This window comes from Cannabis sativa, chromosome 1 (assembly GCF_029168945.1).
Source record: "Cannabis sativa cultivar Pink pepper isolate KNU-18-1 chromosome 1, ASM2916894v1, whole genome shotgun sequence".
Lineage (NCBI taxonomy): Eukaryota > Viridiplantae > Streptophyta > Magnoliopsida > Rosales > Cannabaceae > Cannabis > Cannabis sativa.
Genome location: NC_083601.1, coordinates 44,977,957 through 45,004,598, shown reverse-complemented (window position 1 = coordinate 45,004,598; position 26,642 = coordinate 44,977,957). Strand labels below are relative to the sequence as shown.

General features: G+C 31.9%; 4 protein-coding genes across 5 annotated transcripts; 2 read left to right on the top strand and 2 right to left on the bottom strand.

Annotated features, from left to right (window-relative positions):
- Positions 1-4,257: 4,257 nt before the first annotated feature.
- LOC133038784 (arogenate dehydratase/prephenate dehydratase 1, chloroplastic) lies at positions 4,258-8,998 on the top strand. Its single transcript, XM_061117093.1, has 11 exons — positions 4,258-5,182; positions 5,999-6,066; positions 6,145-6,237; positions 6,326-6,526; positions 6,953-7,033; positions 7,108-7,203; positions 7,549-7,626; positions 7,718-7,807; positions 7,900-7,967; positions 8,308-8,389; positions 8,591-8,998. The coding sequence occupies exons 1-11, from the start codon at positions 4,891-4,893 to the stop codon at positions 8,645-8,647; spliced, it is 1,206 nt and encodes a 401-aa protein (XP_060973076.1). The 5' UTR covers positions 4,258-4,890; the 3' UTR covers positions 8,648-8,998.
- An 84-nt stretch (positions 8,999-9,082) lies between these two features.
- On the bottom strand, positions 9,083-12,519 carry LOC133038787 (lactoylglutathione lyase GLX1). Of its 2 annotated transcripts, none has more exons than XM_061117097.1 (9): positions 12,174-12,519; positions 11,730-11,876; positions 11,514-11,638; positions 10,758-10,822; positions 10,462-10,674; positions 10,169-10,216; positions 9,941-10,048; positions 9,689-9,841; positions 9,083-9,352 (listed from the first exon to the last, which is right to left on the bottom strand). In XM_061117097.1, the coding sequence occupies exons 2-9, from the start codon at positions 11,849-11,851 to the stop codon at positions 9,308-9,310; spliced, it is 879 nt and encodes a 292-aa protein (XP_060973080.1). In that variant the 5' UTR covers positions 11,852-11,876; positions 12,174-12,519; the 3' UTR covers positions 9,083-9,307. The 2 variants fall into 2 exon arrangements, with proteins under 2 accessions (XP_060973080.1, XP_060973085.1); XM_061117102.1 differs by lacking the exon at positions 12,174-12,519 and adding an exon at positions 12,065-12,152.
- Positions 12,520-15,584: 3,065 nt separating this feature from the next.
- LOC133038782 (pentatricopeptide repeat-containing protein At1g31790) lies at positions 15,585-17,777 on the bottom strand. Its single transcript, XM_061117089.1, has 2 exons — positions 17,500-17,777; positions 15,585-17,130 (listed from the first exon to the last, which is right to left on the bottom strand). Exon 2 carries the CDS (start codon positions 17,087-17,089, stop codon positions 15,776-15,778), a length of 1,314 nt encoding a protein of 437 aa, XP_060973072.1. The 5' UTR covers positions 17,090-17,130; positions 17,500-17,777; the 3' UTR covers positions 15,585-15,775.
- Positions 17,778-23,185: 5,408 nt separating this feature from the next.
- On the top strand, positions 23,186-25,456 carry LOC115707749 (5'-adenylylsulfate reductase 2, chloroplastic). Its single transcript, XM_030635794.2, has 4 exons — positions 23,186-23,396; positions 23,604-23,765; positions 23,859-23,988; positions 24,167-25,456. The coding sequence occupies exons 1-4, from the start codon at positions 23,312-23,314 to the stop codon at positions 25,194-25,196; spliced, it is 1,407 nt and encodes a 468-aa protein (XP_030491654.2). The 5' UTR covers positions 23,186-23,311; the 3' UTR covers positions 25,197-25,456.
- Positions 25,457-26,642: the final 1,186 nt, after the last annotated feature.

Genomic DNA, 26,642 nt, shown 5'->3' with positions numbered 1-26,642 from the left:
TTTTATTTTCCGAAAAATGCCTTAATTCTAATTTTGGTGCTATTTTGAGTTAAATTTGATCTGAAATATTGGCACAGCTTTTGTATTTGTGTTCTAATATACAAAGTATAAATTAGTTATAAAATGAAAATTGAAAATATACAAACAATTAATTTTATTTATATCATTTTAATATCTTATAAATATAAAATCTTTTTTCCTTAATGAACATTAAACAATATTAATGAGTGATAAAGATGTAATTAAAAAATATTACATTTATTGAGTTAAAATTTAATTATCCTATTTTTTGTGTTAAATTTTATATAATTTTTAATTTTGATTAAATTTGACACACTTTTTATATCACTATTGAAGTTAATAAAATTATTTCAAAAAAAATAGTACAGCACATTTATAGTATTTATGTTAGAGATGATCCAAAGAACCATGAAGATGTAAAATAGTCAAAATTTTATCCAATCACTATATATATATTGTAGTGAAAACATTAACATCAACAATTATAGCACGAAAAAGAAAGGTTTATAAAGTGGTTTCATCAATTTCAAACACGGGCTTTGTCTTTCAGATACCACAGAAGTGAGTTAGGTGAATAAGAGACTGCATCGCATTCATCAAATAAAGACACGAAACAAAAATTATTAAAATAGTTCTCTTGTAACAATAAGATGGGTCTACTTTGAATTGATTGTATAATAAGGGATTATAATCATTAACATTTTTTTTTTGTTTTAGGTATCATTGTATAGTGTTCAGAACAGAACTCACTACTTTACTTCTTTTTAATTTGGTTATATTTCATATCACATCATATAAGACAAAATTATGAGACTATAATCCTATGCAAACTTTTCACTTCATGTTCTTTTTTTTTGAAAGAACACTTCATGTTCATTCTTAAGAAAATATAGAAGTTTTTCATTGCATATAGACTATAGTTAAAGATTTCTTTTTCCATCGTCAATTTTTTTTATTAAACATTTCTAATAGTATTTTAATCAAAAATATTATTACATTTTTATTATTTTACAAAATTAATTTATATTTAACAAATTTAAATTATAAAATATTATTAAAATAATCAAATATTAACTAAAAGAAATAGCATGATTGGAGAAACAATAATAAAAATGGCTCTCTAATTTAACTTTTTAGCAATCTTAAGTAAAAAAAAATAAAAAATACTATTAGAAATAATTTTAGTCAACTTTCTGTGCTCAAAAACACGTGTTAATTCATGGTGGTGTTCGTTATAGTTGCAACATTATTTCTGTAAATTTTTTAAAAATTTCAAACAATTTATAATGTCAAAAATAAGTTTAAATTTTTTTAAACACTCGTAGTAAACTGAAAAATCAAAAAAATTATTTTTAGTAATATAAATTAATTGAAATTTTTCAAAAATTCATTCTTTGAGAACATATAAAAGTTTCTCCATTGTATATTTTCTTATGCTAACAACAATTGCTATTAGGGTAGGTAGTGTGACCACTGACCTATCTTGTAGTGCAAACTTGGATTATAAAAACCCTTGTTATTAACTTTACGAAACTATAATGGCTAATTTGAGAGAAGACTTTATGCTGATGAGTGATCAGAATCCCCACCATACTTTTCAAAATGTGGCCACCAACCAACCCAAAAAAGGAAGATAAGCAGTCAGAGTTCACTATATATTTTAAGTGATGAACAGAGAAGAAATTAAGTGATGACCAATCATAAGATACACAAATATTATAAAGACCAATAATGAATTAACATTTAGTTAGCTAATAATAATGTCAATTTGTCTATATCATCGTGATTCATGCATCAAACTAATGAAACCACACATTTGAGGTCTTTTCTTTAGGTCATCTGTTGTGTTGTTTGTCTAAGAAGTTACTGAGGTTAACAGGAGAAGATGAGATCGATGAAGATCATAAATTTGGTGGACCAAGAAAAGAAAGAATCCAGTTTCTTATCTATAAAGATTGGAGGAGAATATAATATTATGAGCCAAGACTATGTCTATAATACAAAACAGTGAACTGCATTAAATATAAAGAGAAATGGTCCAAATGTAAAAAGCCACAAATTAATAGCATAGCATAACAAATAGTGTGTAGCTTTATTTTGGTTGGCTTATGAAGCATAAACAGTACCTGACAGTTCATCTATCCTAGTCGTTTATATATTGCGGGGCCATATTAGCTAACTAGATATTGACATTGCCATTGGGACAGGTCACACGACAACAACGAATACTAACCACTGATTTCAAGTACTTTGGTTCGGTTTCTGCTCCTTCACATTCATTCAGAAATTTCTCATGTATAACCTAACATCGTTCTAGTAAGGGAAATTTGATTTTCTATACTTACATATCCCTAATATTTTATTTCTAAACTAATACATATCATCATTGAAAATATATGACCACTTTATCTAAAATCCAAAAATACCCCTCTCAAATTTTCCATACTTTTTTTTAGTGCAAAAACATAAATAAAAAAAAAAAAATTGGTAGTCCGATGGGGTCCGATGGTAGTCCGATGGTGGTCCGATGGTCACCTGATGCTACTTTTGTATGCACAAAAACATAAAAAAAAAATTGGTAGCAGATTTGGTCCGATGGTAGTCCGATGGGTCCGATAGGTGGCCCGATGGGTGGTCTGATGGTGGCCCGATGGGGTGGCCCGATGGGGTGGCCCGATAGATGGTCCGATGGGTAGCCCGATGGGTGGTCCGATGGTGTAAATGAGGTGATGTAAATAAGGGTATTTTAGGAATATCATAAAAATTGTCATATTTTACAAATATTAGTTATTATTTGTTTAGAAAAAAAATTTTAACCAAATATAAGCATAAAAAATCAAATTTCCCTTCTAGTAATTCCGTATTTATTTGGGCACGTAGAAAAAGAATTTAGTCCAATTCTTTTTTCATGATGAGATACATTATAGAAATCTCAGATCATATTTGTAAATTTTTAAAATTTTTTAAATAATTTAGAGTGTCAAAAATAAAATTCAAGTAGTTTTTTACGACGTTTGTAAGAAAAATAGACGCGCCTATAAAAAAAATAAGTAAATCTTATTTTCGATATTGTAAATTACTCAAAAAAATTTTAAAATTTACAAGTAAATCCTAAATAATTATAAGGAAATTTAATTAAGTATGCATGTATTGGATCAATTTTTTTTTTTCTAAACCTAAACTATTCAATATTGGTAAAATATGTCATATTTTCTTAAAATCTCATTCTACCCCTCTCATTTGAATAACTATCTCTCTCTCTTTTCCCCTTCTGTCTCTCTCGCTCTCTGTAAACACGCACACGAAGGAGCACACAATCGACTCATAACCCACCACCCACAACCTTGGTCCCTTCTCTCCACGACCACCACGACCACATACCCAAAGACCCACGGACCCAATGACCACCATGGACCCAACGACTTCTCCATCAACCACGGCTTCACCATTGGCAATGTTGTCAAAGAAATAAATTGTATGATCAATGTTTGTTATCTGTGAGTAGATGTTAGACTTAGGGTTAAAAATGGCCATATCTAAGTTTTGGGCAAAAAATTAGTATTTTTGTCCGGCCCGATAGTAGTCTGAGGCCTTCTTGTTGTTAAAATGAGTAAAGATTGAAGACGAAGATCCGGTGGTAGTCCGATGATGGGGTCCGATAGTGGTCTGATGGTGGCCCGATACCTTCTTAACGAGCTTAGTGAATGGAGCTTAACATCTATAAATGTAGATATGGTCCGATGGTCACCTAATGCTACTTTTTTTATGCATAAAAACATATAAAAAAAAAATAAGTAGCATGGGGTCACTATCGGACTACTATCGAATTCCATCGGACACCATTAATATAGATGAAAATAGGGAGTATGGATGGCGAAGTTAAAAGAAAATAGAAGAAAAAAATGTATAATAGATATAAATGTAAAGTATTTAATTTTTTAATTTTAATAAATTTGTGTTTAAAAATTAATATACAGTAAATATATCCATATAAATTCAAATTTCTATCATCCTTCTCGTGACAAAAATTAAACTAAAAAATTTTAATGTACACTGAAAGACGTGTGAAAGTGCACGTAGACTTAGTTTAAACTCAAATCACTAGTTAGACTTTACCTGATATCATTGGACAGAAAGAATTACTTGGGTCAAACCAATTTAAGTGAGAATTAATAAGGAAAAAAAAAATAGCAATGGAATATACCATTTCCAGTTCTTACCTAAAATTACTGTGTGAAAATATAGTTGGAAGCTATAAATGGCCATTATATACCCTACAAAAAAAAGCTCTCACCTTTCTCAAAAGTCTTACCTTCTTCCATAGGTTCAAAGCTCCAAACTTTGTTTCTTCGATACACACTGTTGAAGAAAGTGATATTATTATGTCATAATTAATAATATGTAAAAAGTTTGTTGCTTTTAAACTCGTCTTTATTTATTCAATTCAATTCTATACATAGATAGATATAGATAGATAAATACAGCTTTGGCTTCTCCAATTCGATCTCTCTCTCTCTCTCTCTCTCTCTCTTAAAACCCGAGAGAAGAGAGGAAAACGTGTAGCCAACATTCTGCTCACCTACCTCTCACAAGTCATCTTCGTCTAACAATTGAAGTACTTGTTGATTCTTTCTCCAACTTTGAAAAGGGCAAGATTTCTTTTTTACTTCGACCATTGTATAATCTGCAAATATAAAAGTTTGGTGGGGTTCAAAATCCACCGCCATTCTCGTCTACCTTGACAATGTGCTACTGGGTTTCCTCAGAATTCAACAACAATATCCATAGGAACCACAATCTCTCTCGCATGAATCTGAATTCTCCTAAGGGTGTTTGCTGATCTGGGTTCAAAGAAATTTGGGCTCATTAATGGCTTTAATGGGTTCACCCATCTGGGTTTCTGCTAAAGCTCCTTGTTCTCAACTGGGTGTGTCAGATTTGGGGTCTAGTCGTCGTTTTGGATTTGCTTTGAATTTGAGGTATGATCTTGAGAGATTACGCAAATGGGAATGTTGTTGCTTGAGCGCTTTAACTCAGAAAGCCATCACTTCTGTTGAAGATGAGAAACCACAGGTACCTGTTGCTGATACTCCTGCCGATAATGAAGAGACCGAGAACAATGAGTCTAGGGGATTTCACAAGGATTTGAACCTTCTTCCCAGTGAGTGGTTTGTTATGTTATTATTTAACTATTCTATTGGGGTATGCAATCTGCTTATTATTGAACTATAGAGTACAATTTTGATCTTTGAAGAACTTATTAGCTGCCTAAAATTAATATGTAGACTAGTCATGTAGTTAGTCAGAAATGTGGACTACACTACTGAATTTTGGCTGCTGTAGAAAACTTTATGTGTGTACTAATTGATTGGTAGGACACGCATTAAGAAAATTTGATTAAGAAGTTTGGATAGTGGTATCAATAAGATATGTTTTGTCTTGTTATCTCTTAATCTGGTTTGATTAGAGTGAAAGTGTATCACACAGTTAACAATTTACAGTGATTTACATTGTGTGAAAAAAAAAACAGAGAGAAAAACAGAACAAGGACTGTTCTCTATTTTCTAATCCAAGTTGTCATTAAACAAACCAATAACTGCCTCCAAGATTGTCTCTAAAACTTAAACGCCATCCCTAATTTTGAAATACTAACAAGTTGTATTTCAATCTAATGGATCCTTTAAACTTGGAACCCAAAAACTAGTATGACTAGTTAGACAGGTTGAATGTAACACATACCAATACCATATCATGTCTGGTGACTTCCCTTTATTTTTCCCATAAATACATTTATTTATATGTAGAGAGAAAAAGAGGGAGAGATTAATCTAGAGACCATTGTAGTTTCTTTTTTTGCTGAATGACAATTCTAGTTTCTTCCATTCTATGCTCCCTTTATTTCCATTCTTCCTGTCCTGGAATTCTATCTTTCTTCATGATAAGGATTCTCCCTAAACTAATTTTTCTTCAATTTCAGAACCACTGACTGCAAATGATCTTTCTTCCACTCCTAATGATGGTTCAAAAGTGCGAGTAGCTTACCAGGTATTGTCTTATCATATGTTGTTCTTGATGTCTGTAGTTTCTTTATTTTCTTATGGTAGCTGTGTTAAATCTTTATAGGGGCTACCAGGAGCATATAGTGAGGCTGCTGCATTAAAAGCATACCCAAAGTGTGAAACTGTCCCTTGTGACCAGTTTGAAGCTGCTTTCAAGGTTTGAAAGGTTTATTATAATCTTGGTAATCATCAAATATCTTCTGTATTTCAGCGTTTCCTGATTCTTATAAATTCTGATTTAACAGGCAGTTGAACTATGGTTGGTAGATAAGGCAGTTCTTCCCATTGAGAACTCTGTTGGTGGAAGCATTCACCGTAATTACGATTTACTCCTTCGTCATAGGCTGCATATAGTTGGAGAGGTGCAGTTGCAAGTGAACCACTGCCTGCTTGGATTACCTGGAGTGGAAAAGGAGGACATAAAACGTGTTTTCAGTCATCCTCAGGTTGGTTTTGTATCTCAAAAGCTATATTGGACCTTCCAAAAGTGACATAGAGATGCTCATAACGTTTTACATCATGTCAACCCTGTTGTAGCTGGCTTATCTCGCTGATCTCATATTAAATTTGCCCTGATGATTAGTCTCGCAGGCTCACAGTATCTAGCACTTGGTTTTGGTTGTTTACATTTCTATCACACGGTTGCTTTAGATTGAAACTTTTGCACTAAAAGTAGAAGTAGGTTATGAGTAGAGATTATGGAATTTTAGGATTGACTGATGTAAAAATGTGTGGGTTACTTCCCCTGCATTTATACATATACAAACTACATGGAAATTTAATTACATGTAATAACATATATAACAGCACCTATCTGTGTACATTTTTTCCTGATTCCTCTGAAGATTCGTCGCTAAAGTTCTTAATTGCAGGCTCTTGCTCAATGTGAGATGATGCTAAGTAAATTAGGCATTATGAGAATCAGTGCTGATGACACTGCTGGTGCTGCACAGGTTAGCTAGTTTTTCTGTTAACACATGCTGTAAAGTACATGCAATTAGAGTCTAAAGATTCAACCTTTATGCAGATGGTGGCCTCAATTGGCGTTAGAGATACTGGTGCTATTGCAAGTGCTCGATCTGCAAAGATTTATGGGCTCGACATTCTTTCAGACAAAATACAGGTAAGACTTCTCTTCATATTTCTTACTAAGGATATATGAGTAAACATGACAAATTTAGCCATTGTGGTTTGCATTTCCAGAGTTTATGTTCATGTTTAATGAATGTTTGACATGCATAGAACAATGCAAACTAAACACGGTATTTAAAATATTGACCTGTTTTACATGTTGATTTCACAAGTTATAATGAGAATTATAAACGCAACAATATTAAGATCTTTCTTTCCAGTTTCCACTATAAATACAAAATGTATTTTCTTTTTTGCCATTTCCAGTTTCCACTATGAGTACAATCAGATATGTAATGCAGGTTGAATTGATTTGTTTCTTCATTGCTTTTTCCAGGATGATGACGATAACATTACTCGTTTTCTGATTCTCGCAAGAGAACCCATAATTCCAGGAACTGACAGACCATTTAAGGTTTATTCCCCATATTTTTCTTGTTTGGTTGCGGTGAATGATTTTGTCTTGTATATAATTTCATCAAGATTAACATTATGCTATTTTCCAGACAAGTGTTGTTTTCACTTTAGAGGAAGGTCCCGGGGTACTATTTAAGGCCTTGGCAGTATTTGCTCTGAGGGACATTAACTTGACGAAGGTATATTCGTGCAAGAATTTGATTTGTTCTCAGGAATTCAGCCAGTGTGTCAATTGGTTGTGATTTTTAACCTCGCTTTTCAACAATTTCAGATCGAGAGTCGCCCGCAAAAACAGCGTCCATTTAGAGTTGTTGATGATTCTAATGAAGGGAGTGCCAAGTGAGTCATAATTTCATGTTGCCCTCTTTTTTTTTTTCCAAAAAGTTCTTACTCATGAGTGTGGGTGTGTGCCTTTCTGTGACTTGTGGAAGCATTTTATTTTTAAAATGAAGTTTGGAGTTAGACTAGACCAAGAGAATCGAAGAGTAAAGCTACTGAATGGGGAGAAAACTATGTTGAAACTTCTAGAATAAATATAAGCTCATTGTACATTTTAGCTGATTCAAATCAAGTAAAGCTTGCTCCCACATGATTTAGACGTACTAAATTGGATAATTTGTCCCAATAAACATGATTTAGATTTTCCATGCTTCACAAATTGAACAATTTACTGTGACAGGTACTTCGACTACCTCTTTTACATAGACTTTGAAGCATCTATGGCGGAGCCCCGAGCTCAATATGCTTTGGGACATTTGCAGGTCAGTCTGCCCTACTCTTATTATTCTCCAATTCCTTCTGTAATAACTCATAACAAGCTTTTAACTTCCATGAAAACATAAAGTTCTATAGCTTGTTGCTTATTCATGAACTTTTCTACAAGTTAAATATTCTCAGTGCGATCAAAGAACAAGGAAAATTAAGAAAATTGAAAGAGTTGCCTATCTGTTGTTATCATGCAGGAATTCGCAAGATTCCTTCGGGTCCTAGGTTCCTATCCAATGGACACATCTCCATAAAGAGGGCAAAATGTTTTTGGGTTTTGTCACAGCTGTTGGGGATGAATGTAAAAGACATGGTTGGACCTTCTAGGTTTTGTAAATACATGTGATAATATTTTGAGGGCTGGAAGATAATAACCTTGGAGCACTGATTTTTCAATAAATTAGGAGGAAAAGTTCCATTCATTTTGTAAGGCTTCTTATTTTATTTATTTTTAATGTAAATCATTCTTTTTGTTGGTTGAAATCTAATGGAGGTTTATGGGGACAATACGCCATAAAATTGGAGAAGCGCAAGCTTTACGTTCATGGATTTGTTTGTGTAATCAGAGCACATCGTATGAGATAGTTTTACAACTCCTTTTCTAATTCTTTTCTATTGTTGTTGTTAACTTTGTTGCTGGCAATTATTGGATTTAATTTAATTTTCTTGCATAGAATAAAAGACATATATTTCAACAAAAGCATAGGCAACGCAACTACATTAATTACACTCAAACATCAAATACTTCCATTGGATCCATTTGACATTTTAGTTGATACACATCATGAAAAGGAAGGAGGCAGAGTAACATAGAGGCAACCATATTAAAACAGTCGACACTGGTTGCCCTCCCAAATGCACTCACTTATTCAAAGGTGAAGATGCCTCGTCCTTATTGCTACCGAGCTTGGCAGTTACCCATGGAGTTCCTTGAGAAAATCTTTATTGTCAACCAAAACCTACAAATACCAGACAAAGCAAACATGAGCCAAACTTAACAACAATCGAAATAGATTGATAATTTTATATCAGAAATGTGTCTGAGAGCTAAATTATCAGAAGTATCTTTTGCACATTTCGAAACCCCATCTATTCATGCATCAGATTTCACTGATTTTTTTAGTACTTGATATAGAAGAATTTCAGCTTAATATTTACTTTAACATAGTTGATACACTTAGTTTAGTTATCTTACTTGATTTGAGTATTAAAATTAGCTTGTCTCAAACTTAACATCTACATTGTTAATCAAACTAAAATAACATAAGAGGCTACATAAGTTAGTGCAAACTCACAGTCTTCCAGCCATCTGGGTCCAGAAAAGAGGTAATCTTGGTGTTGAGCCCAGGAATTGGTCCTGGTTGTCGGGTAATCTTTCCTCCAAGCTCTTGTATAACAGTGTTCACAACCTCAGCACTCTTGTATACATCATCTGTACCAATAGCGATCTGGTATGATGCAAGCAAAAGCAGATTCAGGATAATGACATTGTTTTCCTAAATTTGGGGGAAAGCAAAGATGCAAATAGTAAACAGATATTTAGCGACCTGTGCATATGCATTTCCCTTTGTGTATTCAGTCACACCATAATTATAAGTCAACTCCACAACAGTTGTCTTCTCCTCTTCTTCATACCCCATCATGGCAATGGAGTACTGCAAACCACATGAAACAAAACACAAGAGGATCCATAAGTTTCAATCAACATAGCTTAAGGATAGAATAGATCATCCTATCCATCTCACAATTCTGATAATTAAAATTATGTCACTGACCTTGTACTCTGGCCTATCAACCCTTTTTACAACACGCATACCCAAAGCCTGCATAAGATGAAAAGCAAGAAAACAGTTGGTTAAGTGCTAATCATATTAAGAATGACATAAGAGTATAGACCTCATAATCATGTTGCAATAACTCCTGAAAACTATTAATAGCATGAGTTATATTCCAAATCGCAATCCAACAGTGAAAAGTTAATATACTTCGGTAACAGGAGTGCAAACTTGGTAAATAATCAAATTAACAAATAACACAACCATGGTGGATAAACATATTAACACGTCACCTTTTCATAAAACTTGACGGCACGTTCCAAGTCACCAACACGAAGCATAACTTGACAAAATGGCTCAGGGGTTGACTCCCGTTGAATAAGCTCAAAAATATAACCATCAGGGTCCTTCACAAATGCAATGACAGTCTTTCCACCTTTAACAGGGCCTGGCTCCCGGGTGACAATGCCACCCTTGGCCTTAACATGTTCAACCAGTTTGTAAACCTGGTGGTACATGGAGATTATAATTCATTCCATCACCATGAAAAACCCAAATATGAAAACTTTGTAATATTAAAATAACTTACATCCGGAGTTGCTATAGCAAAATGTCCAAATCCAGTTCCAATATCATATGAAGACACCCCATAATCTGTGATCAAAACAAGATGATAACCCCTCAGAAAATATATCAATGAAATAGTTCAACATTTACGCCTCGATAAAATGATACGGAAACAGAAGTTGGATACAAGTTCCAAAAACGAATTAATACATCTTTGTCGCTCTTTTCCATATTCTATCAATGAAACAGAAAAAGACCAAGACTCCAATTTTCAAAATTCAAAGGAAACCACAAGCACCATTGAAAAACTGAAATATACACACCAAGGAAGTAACTGTTAGTAGGCCTTAGGGTAATAAATAAAGAGGGTAATTGGGTAATTGTAATAGGAGGGACTGGTGCTATATATATGAGTGAGTAGGGAAGGTAAGGGGGGAGTGAATCATTTTAGTTAAGTGAGCTCTTGGGAGAGAGCTGGGTCTCTCGAATACCCAGCAACTTGTTCTCTTTTCATTCTGATATCAATATATCAGCAATATTATTTCTATTTTGCTACTGTTTGTACCGAAATGATAGGAAATTCTAATCAGTAACCAGGTCCCTAATAATTTCTAACGTAACAACAACTTCAGTTATTATTATTTTTTTAGGTGATCTGAAGTAGGACTGAAAACAGAGCTATAAAACATAAACGAAGTGTTCATAAAAAAAAAATAAATAAATAAATAAATAAATAAATAAAAAATCAATTGAAGAAAAAGTAGGAAAAAAGCATTACTGTAAGTTAATTCCACAGCAAAGTTTGATTCTTCAGGGCCAAAGCCAAGAAAGGCATTCGAGTATTTCTCCTCTGGAATATCTCTTTGCCTCAACAACTTCATTCCAAAAGCTTCAGTATAGAACCTGAATTTAAATTGAATATTTAAATAAGAACTTAAACAGAAATCTCTCACATGCAAATAAATAACAAAATTTAACTTTGATAACAACTTACTTGATAGTGCGCTCAAGATCACCCACACGATAAACAGCATGAAGCATTCGGCGCTTATCTTTCTTCGGCCATTCTAACAACTCAGCGTTGGGAGCAACAGCAGCTGCAGAAGCCTCCGCCATATCCAGCAAATGAAATAATAATTCACTGTAAAAAAAAAATTATAAATATATAATTATATTACACTAATTTCCATATTCAAAAATATATTTAACCCAAACGCAGTCTAGGTTCTGGAATTTCACCAAAAAAAAAAAAGAGTAACGAGATCGGCAAATTAAAATTCCCAAATCTAATTAAGAATACAACGCTATTTCACTAAAATTGATCCTTACACAAAAGTGCACGTGTTTTACGATCATGAAATAATTTAGTCTAATTATCCAAAAAAAAATAAAATTGAAGCCATAAAAAAACTAAGAGAAATCGAGAGAGAGAGCTAACCAGATAAGAGAGAATAAGAGAGTGGAATCTGTAATGGAATGCCCTAGAAGTAGAAGGGGAAGTTATCGCAGCATTTATATAAGGTTAGCTGCTATGATATTTGCTAAACCGACAGTGACAGCTTGATCGGTTGTTCCTAACCTTGTTTATGGTCACTATGCACAAAAAAAAAGGAGCAGGTGAAAATGTTGCATTTTAGTCCTTAAAATGCTATTAATATTGTTAATTTTACTTAACAACCCATCATTTTTCATTTATGTATTTGTATTTATTTTTTGTGGCAACAACAGATAAAGCTTTTGAATTGCACTCCTCAAAATAAAAATAAAACTTTTGAATTGCCGCTTTTACAGAAAGATAAATAAATTATAAAAGAACACGTGTTCCATGTGGAGGAAGACAAGAAATTGTGGTCCGAAAAAAAATAGAATTTATGACAATGGAATCAAAAAGACAGATGGCATGCATGGCTTTTCTCACTTTTCTTTTTTATTTACTTTGTTAAGGACAGAGAAAAAAATATCTTAATTATTTCCCTTACAGCTACTGTAAAACTAACAAATCAATCCACGTATGACATTTCCTAAAACACCAAATATATTATAGTTTTACGAGACATTAAAATTATACTTTTAAATAATTTTGTTTATAGTGTCCTACCAAATTTAATCAAACACTGTAAACCACACTATTTTTTAAAAAAGTAATTTTAATAATTAAATAATACTTTTAAAAAGAAAAACTAAATAATTATATATATTTAATATTAAAATATTTTTATTATATTAATAAAATAATAAGAAATATAAAATTTGGTGTAATTTTTAGTGTTGTAGTTAGAATTGAAAAAAAAAATAGTGTTGAAATAGTAGTTTTCTAGTTGAATTAACACCAAATTTAAGTTTTCCTATTGGAGATGCCCAGTCAGACTCTAAAACACTAACTAGTGTAGTTTCACACTATATTTACTCTAATGGGACACTAAAATTATACTCATAAATAGCTTTGTTTACAATGTCCCACCAAATTTAGTGGGACACTGTAGACCACACTATTTTTTATTTTTTAAATTTTTAATAATTAAATAATATTATTAAGAGAAAAATCTAAATAATTATATATATTTAGTATTAAAATATTCTTATTCTATTAATAAAATAATATAATAATAAATCATATAAAATTTGGTGTAATTTGTAGTGTTGTGATTGGAATTGAAAAAAAAATAGTGTTAAAATAGTAGTTTTTTAGTGTTGATTTAACACCAAATTTAAGTTTTACCATTAGAGATGGCCTAGCACTACCAATAAATATATATATATTTTTTTTTTGGTGAAAACTGAAAAATAATTTTTTTATTCTATTTTTCAAAATATATCACTAAAATTGTATTTTTATAATTTTATAGTGTATTTTCACATTACATATCATACATCACTTCAATAAAATACATCACCAAATAATGATATATACATTTTATTCATTTTTATTATACATGTTTTCGAATTAATGACGTGTACATTTTCTAAAGCCTAACAACAATCAAAGTTGGCCCATTCCTCAGTCCAGACAAGTCAATAAGTTAGTCTGCATACGAAATCAGGTTACAGCTCCAAATCCAGATGCAAGTCCAGCTTGCAGACAATACTCGACTAGACCAATTTGGTCTAGGAAATACCATTTAGCATAGAAGGCGAAGAGTCCATCTAGGTAACCCCAAGGCAAGTAATTGGAATGGCATTCAGATAGCTTTCAGATATCACCTTCTGTGGCGTCCACTAGACACGGGGCCCGCTGTGTCAGAGGTTTGTTCCCTACGTTAGGCATGTGTAGTGTAGGCCCGGCCCTGGGCATAAGCGGGCTAGGCCTGTGCCTAGGACCCACCTATCCCAGGGGCCCAAAAAAAAATATTTACCTTTTAAAATTATACCATTTTTTTTACTGATTTTGAAAAATACCATATTTTTTTCTAAATAAGAGCCCAAAATAATTTTTTTTTCTATGGCCCACTAAAAGTCAAGGCCGGCCCTGGTGTAGTGCGTGTACCACAAAGAGGCAACCATCTTTTTTTCCAACTCAATATTCACTGATATTTTTGGTACAGACATGATTGCGCACGACACCTGCATTCTCAAATAGTTCCCGCTCGTACGAACGATCGTTATTTTGTGAATTAGGTCTCACTCAATTGACCCAAAGTCAATATATATTGTATTTTACCCCATCAGTGAGCCTAATTGACACCTTTAAACCCTATTGGGTTCGAGTTTACCCATACTCAGATTTCACTTATAAATAGAACATGATCCCTTCATGCAAAGGGATCGATCGTTTGAAACACATATTTTGGGATCAAGTGCTAAGAACTAGGGTTCATCTTCTAAGACCAAAACACTTGTAAAAAATACTTTAAAACTTTTCTAACTTAATAATTTTGACTTGTGGACTAGAGATCACTAACTCTCGAACCACGTAAAAATTATTCTTTTCTTCTTTCATTTATTTCTTTTTTAATCTTATTTATTTTATAATCGGTCTCCGAAAATCTCAATAATTTTTTTTTAAATATATAATGTTAATATATACACATATTCTCATATAAAAATCATTATTAAAATTTAAAACAATTAATAAAATATGTTTATAGTAATTAATAGTATTTTATAACGTAGAGCATGAATAGTAAATTATTTAAAAAAAAAATTAGAGCATCTATTGACTATTGATATCTATTTTTAGTATAGTTCTTCAAATATTATAAATCTTCCCTATTTAGAGAAGATATTGTGAGTGCTGTAAATATATAATTATAGAAAAGTTTACACAATATACTTAAAAATTAAATTATTTTTATGTATGTATCTATAGATTTTATATATATATTTACGTATTCTATGTCTTTTTACCAAATTTTTTTTAGAAAAATATTATTTCTCGTAGCAGCAATGTAAAGACAATTGAAAAAAATACACTATGTATTTTTATTTACAAAAAAAAACTAAAATTCTTAAAAATATATTAAAAAAAAAAACTATAAATTTGTAAAATGTAAACTTTTGCTATTTTAGAGTATTTATAAAATAGTTCCTTCTTTTATTTGTAACTCAAGCCAAGCATAGTCTACGACTACAAACATGATATTTGCGTGTCAGACCTGAGAATGAGCTCTTAACATGCCAGTAAAAACTTAACACGAGGCCTCTTATTTTAGCAAGGAGTTCGAGCTCTAAATTCTAAATTTAGACTTTGCTTTGCACTCCTACTTGAGGCTCAAGTATAGGGCGTAAGCCAAGGCAGACCGACTGTTGGTGCTGATCTTGGTGGTACTGGTAGTACCTACCAAGTATTCAAATGAGAAATGAAAAAGTTTCCATGTGTGCTGCGAGACTTGTTACTGTGAAGTATACCAGATTATAGCAATACCAACTGTGACTCTATTATAACTGATATATACAACAAAAGACGGTGAACTGTGATTAATATTTACAAAATAATACTAAATTTTCTACCCAACATTATATCATTCGAGTTAATGATTCTAAAATCTATTATTAACAAGAATAATAGCAGCAATGCCTTTTTCTTTATCCCAATTTCTAACTTCATTCTCTATTTGGGGTAAAGTTCTCCATGGAAATGAGAGTATTACTACCACAAGCAATCCTCAATTCATCGAGCAGAGATGGTTGAAGCTGCAATCCAGTTGCCCTCATTTCATAGAGAATCTTAATGGCCTCAACATATAACCCATTTCGTATATAACCACCAATCATGGCATTCCAACATGCGTTACTAGTCTTGTCACTACTCATTTCAAACACCCTTTTTGCATCTCTAACAAGCCCACTTCTTCCATACATATCAACCAACCCACAGTGCACATACACATCTCTATCTAATCCAAGTTTGATGGCGTTTCCATGCACTTGTCGACCGCATTGCCCACGATCATGCATTCTCGCACAAGCCTTCAAAACAGTAGAGAACATCAAGGCATTCTTCTTGATCCCCGACTTTCCAATCTCCTTAAAGTCTCTAAATACTTCAAAGAAGCGCTCTTCCTTGGAGTTGTTGATCAGTCTAGCCATCCATGTGAGTGAATTATGATGGGCCAGTTGGTTAAACACATTTTCGGCACTTTCCAGACACCTAAATTTCCCATAAAAGTTTATTAAGGAACTAGCCAAAAACAAATTATTAGCATGACCCAACTTTAAGGAACAGCCATGAACTTGTTTTCCTAAGTCCATATTACTTGTGCATACACACGACTTAAGAAGGCAGGCCAAGATCCAAGCAGGAAATTCCAGCATACTGATATGGTGCAGCATTTTCAGAAACAAATTCATGGCTTCCTCGTAATCATTTCTGTTAAGATAAGCAACTACAATAGTAGCCCAGGACTTGAAATCTTTTGTAGGCATACCATCAAACAGATGGCGAGCTATTTCTAGATGACCACATGACACATGCATAAGGAGGAGGCGATTCAGTAAAGATAAGGGTGGTTGCCGGAGGCCGCTTCGCCTGATATGCGCGTGCAGATCATCAGCTCGATGGGAGTGAGCAGAGCTTGTGCATTCTCTTATAAAAGAATTGTACATGTCTGGAGAGACAGGGAGGCAAAGGGCATCCATTAAGTTCAGAACATCAGAAGTGGTGCAATCTGGATTGGTAAAGGGAACACTCTTTCTCATCTTCTTCCTTTTAGTTGATATATGAGAATAACTGGAGGACTTGGGCTTCATAAGTGGAACTACAGCATGTGACTTGTTGGGGTTGCGCAAAGGCAACAAAACCTTAAGTGCAGGCTTGTATATACTCTTTTCTGGAGAGCTATGGTGGTGGACCAAACTCCCTCCTGATTTGGGAAGAGTAGCTACTGTCATTCCCATATCAACAAGAGAGAACGACATAAGTAAGAGAAGTAGCTGTTTGTTGCTTTGCTCAGGTATATCTGGATATATACAATTACAAACACGTATCAAAATCAGAATTAGAGCAGCGTAAATGGTTGCACAAACAATTTAAAGAGAATACAATAGGCAACTGCTAACAAAATTTATATGTGAAACCCAATTATGACAGAAGCAATTCATTAAACACAAAGTTGTGAATGTGACATTTCATCAAACACCTTAAAGGCCTCATGTTGATTTCATTTTCTCTTTTGTTTTTGCATCTTTTCAAAACTTGGAAAAGAAGAAGTGAGCATTGAACATAGGACCCAACAAGTTATGTGATCCATACTTGCCAAGTCCTCCAATTACTTTTGGAAATCTGTATGCAAAAATCAGCATTTCAGTTTAGATATAATTACGAACACCTTATTTGAGTTTGCAATGTTGTTCATCATCAACTCGTAAGAATGCAACTATTGTTGGTTCTTTTGTCTGCTCTTTCTGCAAATTCCAACACCATCTCTTCTTCTATTGAAGTCATTCTTAATTTCGAAAGAATCCTGAAGATTCAACAAAACACATCATACCGTTTATCTAGAAAAAACAAATCATATCATACAAGTACTAACTCTTCGGTTCATGTATATAGGCCTGGAAGTGGTGAGTGTCAGGTATGGGGTAAGTTGAAAAATGCCTCTTTTATTTATCAATTAATCAAATTTACCTCTAATTTTATATTTATTTGAAACATACCTTTTTATATGTATTGTACCTAAAATACCCTTACATAAGAGAATCACATGGAGAGTATCTTGAAGTAACATGGGCAAAATTGGTACAATGTTTAAAAAAGAGATAAAAATGATAGATTTTAAAAAAGAAGGTAAAAATAAAAAAGGACAATATAAAAAGGATATAGAGTGTAATTTCCTGAGGTTATTAACTATCAAGCAATTTTGTTATTTGGGCTTATGAATGTTTTTACGGGCTGCCTTGCATTGGGCCAGCAAAGCCTACTTTTGACTACTTTGCATAATATTGGGTGAGAAGAAAACCAAAATTTGACATTACAATGGAGAATTTTATTTGCAACCAAAATTTATAAGTATACTTCATTTTGAAAAAAATTATTTTACATAAAATATATATTTTTGATTATATTAGTTTTTTTAATTTTTTTCAAACAACTCATATTCATAAAATATATACATATCAAATAAAATTAATTATATTTTAAAAACTAAAAAAATTATTTAAAATTTTATTAAAAAAATAATAAAAATAAAATTAAAATAAATTTTGAAATTAACAAAAAATAATATGAGAAAAAATTCTCAAAAAAAATATGAAGGGTGTTTGCTAAAAATTACTTCAAACTTAATTTTTTTAAATATTGAGGTTTCGAAAAAAAAAAATAGAATTCCCCTATGATAAATCTATCCGAATGTTGAAAAATATCCCATGACTTTCAAAGTTCAAAATTCTCATCAAATTGTTTCTTTTGAAATCTCACAACAATTTTAGTTGATATATGGTTCTATGCGTCTCTGCATAAATTTCTAATACTTACGCAATATGAGTTTAATAAGACCACTAAAGAAACAATAAGTATTTCATTCATATCCACATAGATTTAAACTAAAAAATTAAAATTGTACTACTCCACTTATCATTGGATTGGTAATATATATGTGGTCATGATATAAAAAATGGCAAATATATAAAAGAAGTGGCGTATATGGTAATCCATCGCGTTCTCTGATCATGACACTGCCAACTTAGTTCCAAATAATTCCCAAGGTAAATATATAAAATAAATAGCTTCAGTCATCTCCATCTTGTAATTGTAAAATAGATTATTTGTGTTAACTCAAAATGCGTAGAAATCTGCAAAACGGCAGATAAAATAAAGTGGGCAATAATTCCAATCATGAGAAAAAAAAAACACATTAATACGATTTCACTTGCTAACTTGCCATAAAAGTTTCCATTAACTTCTCAAAATATTGCTCACTTAACTTATTATGACACCATATAAAAGCCAATTAAGCCAGTAAGAAATTGTGACATTTTTCAATGCCTCAAATAACCAATTTTGTTTTAGTGTATCTTCCCAAAACTAGAAAAGTTCTGAGTTGAATTTATTTAACTATAACTAAAAATGTACATTATCATTAATCATTTGGGTTTTATTCCGTTTGCATTACATGACAAATCTATTAAACAAATTACAAATTTCGTATTTAAGTATTTGGGTCCGGCATGTCTTTACCAAAAAAAAAACGTATTTAATTAAAGAGTAAATACTATTTTGGACTCTGTGTTTTGCAAAAGTTACAGATTGGACCATGTATTTTGTTAAATGACAAAATGGACCCTGTATTTTTTAAAATAGTAAAAATAGGACCCTGAGCTTAATTTTTGACAACTTTGTTTTTTAATATAACCAACTTAAAGACAATGCTTAATACGAACAAATACAAAAAATGTAAATAGTTTTGTCATAGCACTTTTAAATCGGATTATAATTAAACTTTATTTTGACAAAAAATCAATTCAGGGTCCTATTTGTACTATTTTAGAAAATACAAGGTCCATTTTGTCATTTAACAAAATACAAGGTCTAATTAGTAACTTTTGTAAAACAGAGGGTCCAAAATAGTATTTACCCTTAATTAAATTTGTAGGAATTTGAATTGAATTAAATGATAACCAAGAAATCCATTGATAAAATTGGCACGAAGCGAGGTTCATGTGGGTCACGCTCCTTCACTTCTTTTTAGCTTAAAAGTGGTCCCTTCTTTTCTTCTTCTAAATAAAGTGTGTGGTCCTTAATACTCTCTCTCTCTTTCTCCTTATTAATTAAAATGAGAGTGGTCCCTCTCTTTAGTTAGTATTTAGTACTATTGGCTTTTTTGTATAGTAATTAACATATATTCTATCTTTCTATACCTCCCAAAGGCCAAGATTGTTAGAGCACAATTAATTTCTAATTAACTTACAAACCAAAATACGTTAAATTGGCCTTTATTTTTGTTGGGGAAATGAAAGATAAAGAAAAGGCCAAGTTGGCTTTTATTTTTACTTGATGAGAAGAGGTGGAATGTCAAAAGCTTCAAGTGGATATTATTAATTGGAATTTGAAAGCAACAAGCTGTGAGAGACCAAACCAGTCAATGCTACATGATCAATATGTCTTTTAACATATTCATCCCAGCTATAATAATGATCATAATGAAAATATCTCAAAGTTGATTAATAATTTGTTGCTCTAACGCAAGTAGGTGATTATAATTAGGTCGACACGAGTCAACTAGACTGTAACTATGGTCAAATTTGAAGACACAAATAATATAATTTGATCACTTAATTTTTATATAAATGTAGAATATATAATATTACCCGAATAATAACCATTGCATTAATGTATTACATTATAAAATATAAAATAATTTTCTTTTATCAAGCATTTTTAAATTATTTTGTTACACTCATCTTCATTCTTCACATACATTTGGGATAAGAGATGTTTCATCCAATCTAATTTGTATTATTTTATTTATAGTGTATATGATTCGCACTAAGTGCAATAACTGTTGATTTTATATATTTTTTTGGATCCAATCAAATCCACACGAGAGTTGAAATCCAATTAAATCTAACTTGCAATAGTGCGAATTGGGTCAGTTATTTTAAATTGGTTTGTTTTTTAATATTAAATTATGTAGAGCATGTATATGGTAACACTTTTATTTTTAAATTTTTTAATCATAAACATGAAATTAAAATTTTTGTTTTTAAAAATTTATTTTTGAAAAACTAAAATGTATTCTATAACTACTTTTGTTTTTTAATTTTAAAATAAACGAAAAATATTTGTTTTATGTAAATTTTATTTTAATTTGTTTATTATATTTAAGTCGGGTCCGAGTCTGGATCCAGGACCGGACATCCGAGTCTGGGTCCGGGGTTTGGGTCCGAGGTCGGGGCTAGGTTCAGGTTCGAGTCCAGGTCCATGTCCGTGACGGGGTCTGGGTCCACAGCTAGGGTTTGGGTCGGGGTTCAGGTCTGGGTCCGAGTCTCAAGATCAGGTTAGGGTTAGAGTCTAAAATATTGATTAAAAAAATTGTTTTATAAAAAAAATTGAAATTGATTTTTTTCATTTTTAAAATTTTGATTCTTAATTAAAAAATTAAAAAGTAAAAATAGTTTTATAAAATATATTTTTAGAAAATATTTTTAATTTTTTAATTAAAAAAATGTTACCAAATACATTTTTAATGTTTAATAAAATATAAATTATTTTCACGTAATCAAGAATAAAATAAAATAAGTTATTATTGTTTTATATCTCCAACAATAAAATTAAAATAAATAAATAAAATAACAAATATAATAAAAAGGAGGAAACAAAATTGTATGTAGAAAAAAAAGTTATTGTCAAAATCAGTATCCGATATTTTGCCCAAGTGAAATTTTTAATTTTTCAATTCAATTCATTTTGTACAAATGGGAATATCTACACTTTTTGTGAAAATTAGATTGGATTCATACATAATTTTTCTTTCTCCCTTCATCTCTTTGTGACTACTCCATCCCTGGCTCTCCATCCACACACCACACACAATCAATCTTCCCTACCAAACATAGTTCGTGCAAAAAATAATACTTTTCATAACTTGTGTCGTCCATCAAATATTATCAATTAATGGAAATATCTATATTATTAGAAGGTGGGGAGTGTGAAGACCACAGACCCCTTATGTTGTTATTATTATTTATTTTATTTTCTGAATAATTGTGGCCACAAAAAAAATATGAGGACCAAAATAAACTGCACCCAATCAATTTAACATTTCACATAATAATATATATGTTGGTAATTAACAATTGGATTCGATATGCCATTACATAATAATTACATGTAACATGGTAGTTTTGCTTATAATTTACATGTTAATGGAAACAATTAAAAAGTAAGGCAAATTATTTTGATAATCAAATTAGTATTTAAAGCATATTCTATGCTAATCACTTAATGAGAATTTTATATTATTGTCTTAAAGTAATGGTATTTCTTTTTGACCTTTAATTTTGGTGAAGGAATCATAATATAATGTCTCAGTATATTCTGTACTGGGGCTGTGAGGCTACAATGGACTGAATGATTCGTGCCATTAGTTTAATTAATACTCATATATATAATTTTTATAGTATAATATATTTATATATTCTATCAAAAATAATATATATATGTCATAGTCATATAAACCTGAGCCAGAGATTTCTGTTTACAATTAATCCAAGCTAGAAGTGCAATTCCCTTGAACAAAAATAGTTGACGTGAAAAAGAGAAAAAATAATATTAATATTAATATATAAGGAATAAAGAAATTATTTTTGAGAAAGTGTGGCTGCATGCTTAATTTATAATTAACATATTGTATGATGTAATTATTAAGAATGATATATATGTTATAGTAATATATATGTAAATTTGAAACAATATATTATATATAATATATATTTTCTCAAGAAAAAATGATTAAAAATATATAATATAAATTTAAATATATAATTTTATTTGCCTGGACTTAATATTATTATATTATCCAATATTTAACGTTTGATTGAAAATGATAAAAAATACTAGAGAACAATTAGTCATGTAAGTTTTTTTTTTTTTTAATCAGTCATGTAAGTATTTTTTTTTTATATTAATACACTATTTAATTTATATGTAACATATAATTTTATAATTATTTCGTTTATATTTTATAGATACTGTAGTTAAGAATAAGTATGTCTCACACCAGCACTATGTGTAATTTAATTATTATTACAATATTAATATTAATCTTTTAATGATGCATTTTAATTTGATTATAATTTATTATGCATTTTTTTAAGGTTCTCTTAATGAAGACAGTCAAAAAAAAAAAAAAAAACGAAGACACCCAGAAGAGTCCTCATGGCTTCGGCTGGGCGGGCCACGTGACGAATGTGCTGACAGAATTAGCGCTTCCACCAATTAAAATGTGCCACGTTAGCAAAACAATTTAGGTCTCTACAAAACGTTATTACGTCCAGGTTCAATGAATCTGTTAGGCCGCCCTTTTATTAGGACATCTATTTAATCCTTTTAATCTTAAGGAGTGGAAGAACAATCTCCCTCAAACTGAAAAAAAAAAATAATTAAGAAAAATTTAGAGAAGAATTTCAATTCATTAGGCTACAATGGCTCTTGCTGTTACTTCATCGTCATCTGCTGCAATTTCTGGTTCTTCATTTTCTCGTTCAACTGCCTCCTCTGAGCTTAAAGGTATGTATATTTTCAATTTAATTTTTTTTTATTCTGTTTGTTTCCTGTGAAAATCTTTACCGGAAAATACGAGAGGTGGACTTATGGTCCGGCGCATCGTTTCATATATATATATATTTTTTTATCTAATTTTGGTCAAAATGAAAGAAAAATGATCTACCTGAAAACATGACATTAACTTTTTTTTTTTTGGTTAATATTTTGCAGTTCCACAGATTGGTTCATTTAGAATATTGGAACGGGGACAAGGACAAGGTCAGAGTTCATCTTTGAATCTTTCACAAAGAAAAAGCGCTGTGAAGCCTATTAATGCCGAGCCTAGAAGAAACGATTCCATTGTTCCTTCAGCAGCAACCGTATCTGCTCCTGGTAAATAAATTTATTCTAAATTTTTACTTTCTAAGTTTTGTTTTGGGTTTTTCATGCGTGGTCGCCTGACTGAGAGGATTGTTAAAATTGCAGAGGTACACAAAGAAAGAATTGAGACTGAGGATTTTGAGAAATTGGCTAAAGATCTCGAAAATGCTTCCCCTCTTGAAATTATGGATAAAGCCCTTGAGAAATTCGGCGACGACATTGCAATTGCATTCAGGTAATTTTTGTTTCTTGTTTTTTTTTTTAATTTTTTAAATAATAAATTTAGATGGGATTTTACATGATGTGGAGAATTTTAATGATCTAGACTTATTGAATGATAGAATTAGATGTAATTTATTTGATCTTGTCTGTTTTGATGGTTACCTCATCAATCCGAACCTTTTATTATGCAGTGGTGCTGAAGATGTTGCTTTGATTGAGTATGCACATTTAACTGGTCGACCCTTTAGGGTTTTCAGTTTGGATACTGGGAGGTTGAACCCAGAAACTTATCAATTTTTCGACACAGTCGAGAAGCACTATGGCATCCGCATTGAGTACATGTTTCCAGACTCTGTTGAAGTTCAGGCATTAGTGAGGAGCAAAGGGCTCTTCTCTTTCTATGAAGATGGCCACCAAGAGTGCTGCCGTGTGAGGAAGGTGAGGCCCCTGAGGAGGGCTCTTAAGGGGCTACGAGCCTGGATTACTGGTCAGAGGAAAGACCAATCTCCAGGTACTCGTTCTGAAATCCCAGTTGTCCAAGTCGACCCTGTTTTTGAGGGCTTGGATGGTGGAGTTGGCAGCCTTGTGAAATGGAACCCTGTAGCAAATGTTGATGGTGGAGATGTTTGGAACTTCCTCCGTGCCATGGAAATCCCTGTGAATTCATTGCATTCTCAAGGCTACGTCTCCATTGGCTGCGAACCATGCACAAGGCCGGTTCTACCTGGACAACACGAAAGAGAAGGAAGGTGGTGGTGGGAGGATGCCAAAGCTAAGGAGTGTGGTCTTCACAAGGGAAACATCAAACAGGAAGATGGTCAGGCCACTGATGCAGCTAATGCAAGTGGAGCTGCTGCAGAATCAGACATTTTCGAGTCATCGAATTTGGTGACTTTGAGCCGATCAGGGATAGAGAATTTGACAAAATTGGAGAACAGAAAGGAACCGTGGCTTGTAGTGATGTATGCACCATGGTGCCCATTTTGCCAGGCAATGGAAGGATCTTACTTGGAATTGGCTGACAAATTGGCTGGAAGCAATGTCAAAGTTGGAAAGTTCAGAGCAGATGGTGAGCACAAGGAGTTTGCAAAGAGTGAATTGCAGCTAGGAAGCTTTCCCACCATACTTTTCTTCCCTAAACACTCAGCTCAGCCAATAAAGTACCCTTCAGAGAAGAGGGATGTGGATTCTTTGATGGCTTTTGTAAACGCCCTAAGGTGATGTCATTGTTGAGCAGTTCTATCATGAATAAAAAGGAAGGGATTAAATTTTGTAGGGAAAAATCTAGATGTGAATTTGGGGGGTCAACGTATATTGAGTTGACAAAACAAAGGGGAACAACGTATATTGTATATTTCTAAGTTCGTTAGCCGTAGTTGTGCTTGTTTGTTTTCGCTCTTATTAGTTTGTTAAAGTTACCGTTTAATGTGCTGTTTTTGCAACTCTTTCAAGTTTAATACCAAGATTCTTCACAGCGTAAATCTGGCTTGCTCCTTTCTCATTAATGAAATCTATACGATTTTATTAGGGGATCATTAACTTGAAAAAAATTACACCAGTCAAATTTTTTTTTCTTATTAATTTTTTTATTGGTGTGTTATTACTTAAAAGAGTAATTTGCGGCAAAACCCTCTCAACTATCAATTTACTTGCAAAAAACCATCCAACTTCATATTTTGGTGGAAAAACCTTCCAAAGTACTGTTCCGTTTACATTTTAAGGTGTCATTCATTCTAATTTGCACGCGCAATGACAAGTCACTAAAAAATTATCCTATGTGGCCATATTTTACAAAATAAAAATAAAACTTTAAGAGTAATTTGCGGCAAAACTCCTTCAACTATTAATTTACTTGCAAAAAACCATCCAAAAAACTTTAAGGTTGGATGGTTTTTTGCAAGTAAATTGATAGTTGAGGGAGTTTTGCCTTAAATTACTTTTAAATTTTTTGTTTTTATTTTAATTTTTATTTTTTAAAATATGGCCACGTAGGATAATTTTTTATTAACCTGTCATTGCCACGTGGGCAAAATTAGGACTTAACGAGGCTGAATAGACGGCACCTTAAAAATGTAAACGAAACAGTACTTTGGAGGGTTTTCCCACCAAAATATGAGGTTGGATGGTTTTTTGCAAGTAAATTGATAGTTGAGGGGATTTTGCCGCAAATTACTCTACTTAAAAAGTAATTTGGTATTGGGTATTGCCCAGTAGTTTTTGTATTTTATCTGGTTTTATTCATGTAATTGTAGGGAAGTGCTGTTAAAACAAATGACCTTTATTCTATTCAAATGGGGTTTAGATTTTCAAAAATACATGTTTTATTTTTTTTTTTAAATGGCAAAAATGCATTTCTTAATTTTTGTTCTTTTCATATTTAAGCTAAGTATACATTTCAGAATCTAATCTCAATGATCAGTTGACAAATTTAAAAAAATTGAAATTCTTACTCTATTATACTTATCACATTTAGCCCGTAATAATTTTAATCGGTTACTTGTCAATACTATGTAAACAATAAAATTTAAAATTAGCGTGCTCATTAAATTTGCCTAAGATATTAAGATTAGTGGAGAAGACATAAGAATATTTCCAATGTAAGTGATAAAAAATGTGTTTAATTTAACACAAAAATTAATAAATGCTATATTTGACAAACTTTTTCCA

What these genes read in the sequence shown, in the direction of transcription:
- LOC133038787 (XM_061117097.1), bottom strand. Translation starts at nt 11,851, where the DNA reads ATGGCGGAGGCTTCTGCAGCTGCTGTTGCTCCCAACGCTGAGTTGTTA. An exon ending in GATCTTGAGCGCACTATCAA is followed by an intron (nt 11,639 to 11,729) that starts GTAAGTTGTTAT and finishes ATTTAAATTCAG; the next exon opens with GTTCTATACTGAAGCTTTTG. An exon ending in TTGCTATAGCAACTCCGGAT is followed by an intron (nt 10,675 to 10,757) that starts GTAAGTTATTTT and finishes ATGTACCACCAG; the next exon opens with GTTTACAAACTGGTTGAACA.
- LOC133038782 (XM_061117089.1), bottom strand. Translation starts at nt 17,089, where the DNA reads ATGTCGTTCTCTCTTGTTGATATGGGAATGACAGTAGCTACTCTTCCC.
- LOC133038784 (XM_061117093.1), top strand. Translation starts at nt 4,891, where the DNA reads ATGGCTTTAATGGGTTCACCCATCTGGGTTTCTGCTAAAGCTCCTTGT. An exon ending in AAGTGCGAGTAGCTTACCAG is followed by an intron (nt 6,067 to 6,144) that starts GTATTGTCTTAT and finishes AAATCTTTATAG; the next exon opens with GGGCTACCAGGAGCATATAG. An exon ending in AGTTTGAAGCTGCTTTCAAG is followed by an intron (nt 6,238 to 6,325) that starts GTTTGAAAGGTT and finishes CTGATTTAACAG; the next exon opens with GCAGTTGAACTATGGTTGGT.
- LOC115707749 (XM_030635794.2), top strand. Translation starts at nt 23,312, where the DNA reads ATGGCTCTTGCTGTTACTTCATCGTCATCTGCTGCAATTTCTGGTTCT. An exon ending in TGCCTCCTCTGAGCTTAAAG is followed by an intron (nt 23,397 to 23,603) that starts GTATGTATATTT and finishes AATATTTTGCAG; the next exon opens with TTCCACAGATTGGTTCATTT. An exon ending in AGCAACCGTATCTGCTCCTG is followed by an intron (nt 23,766 to 23,858) that starts GTAAATAAATTT and finishes TTAAAATTGCAG; the next exon opens with AGGTACACAAAGAAAGAATT.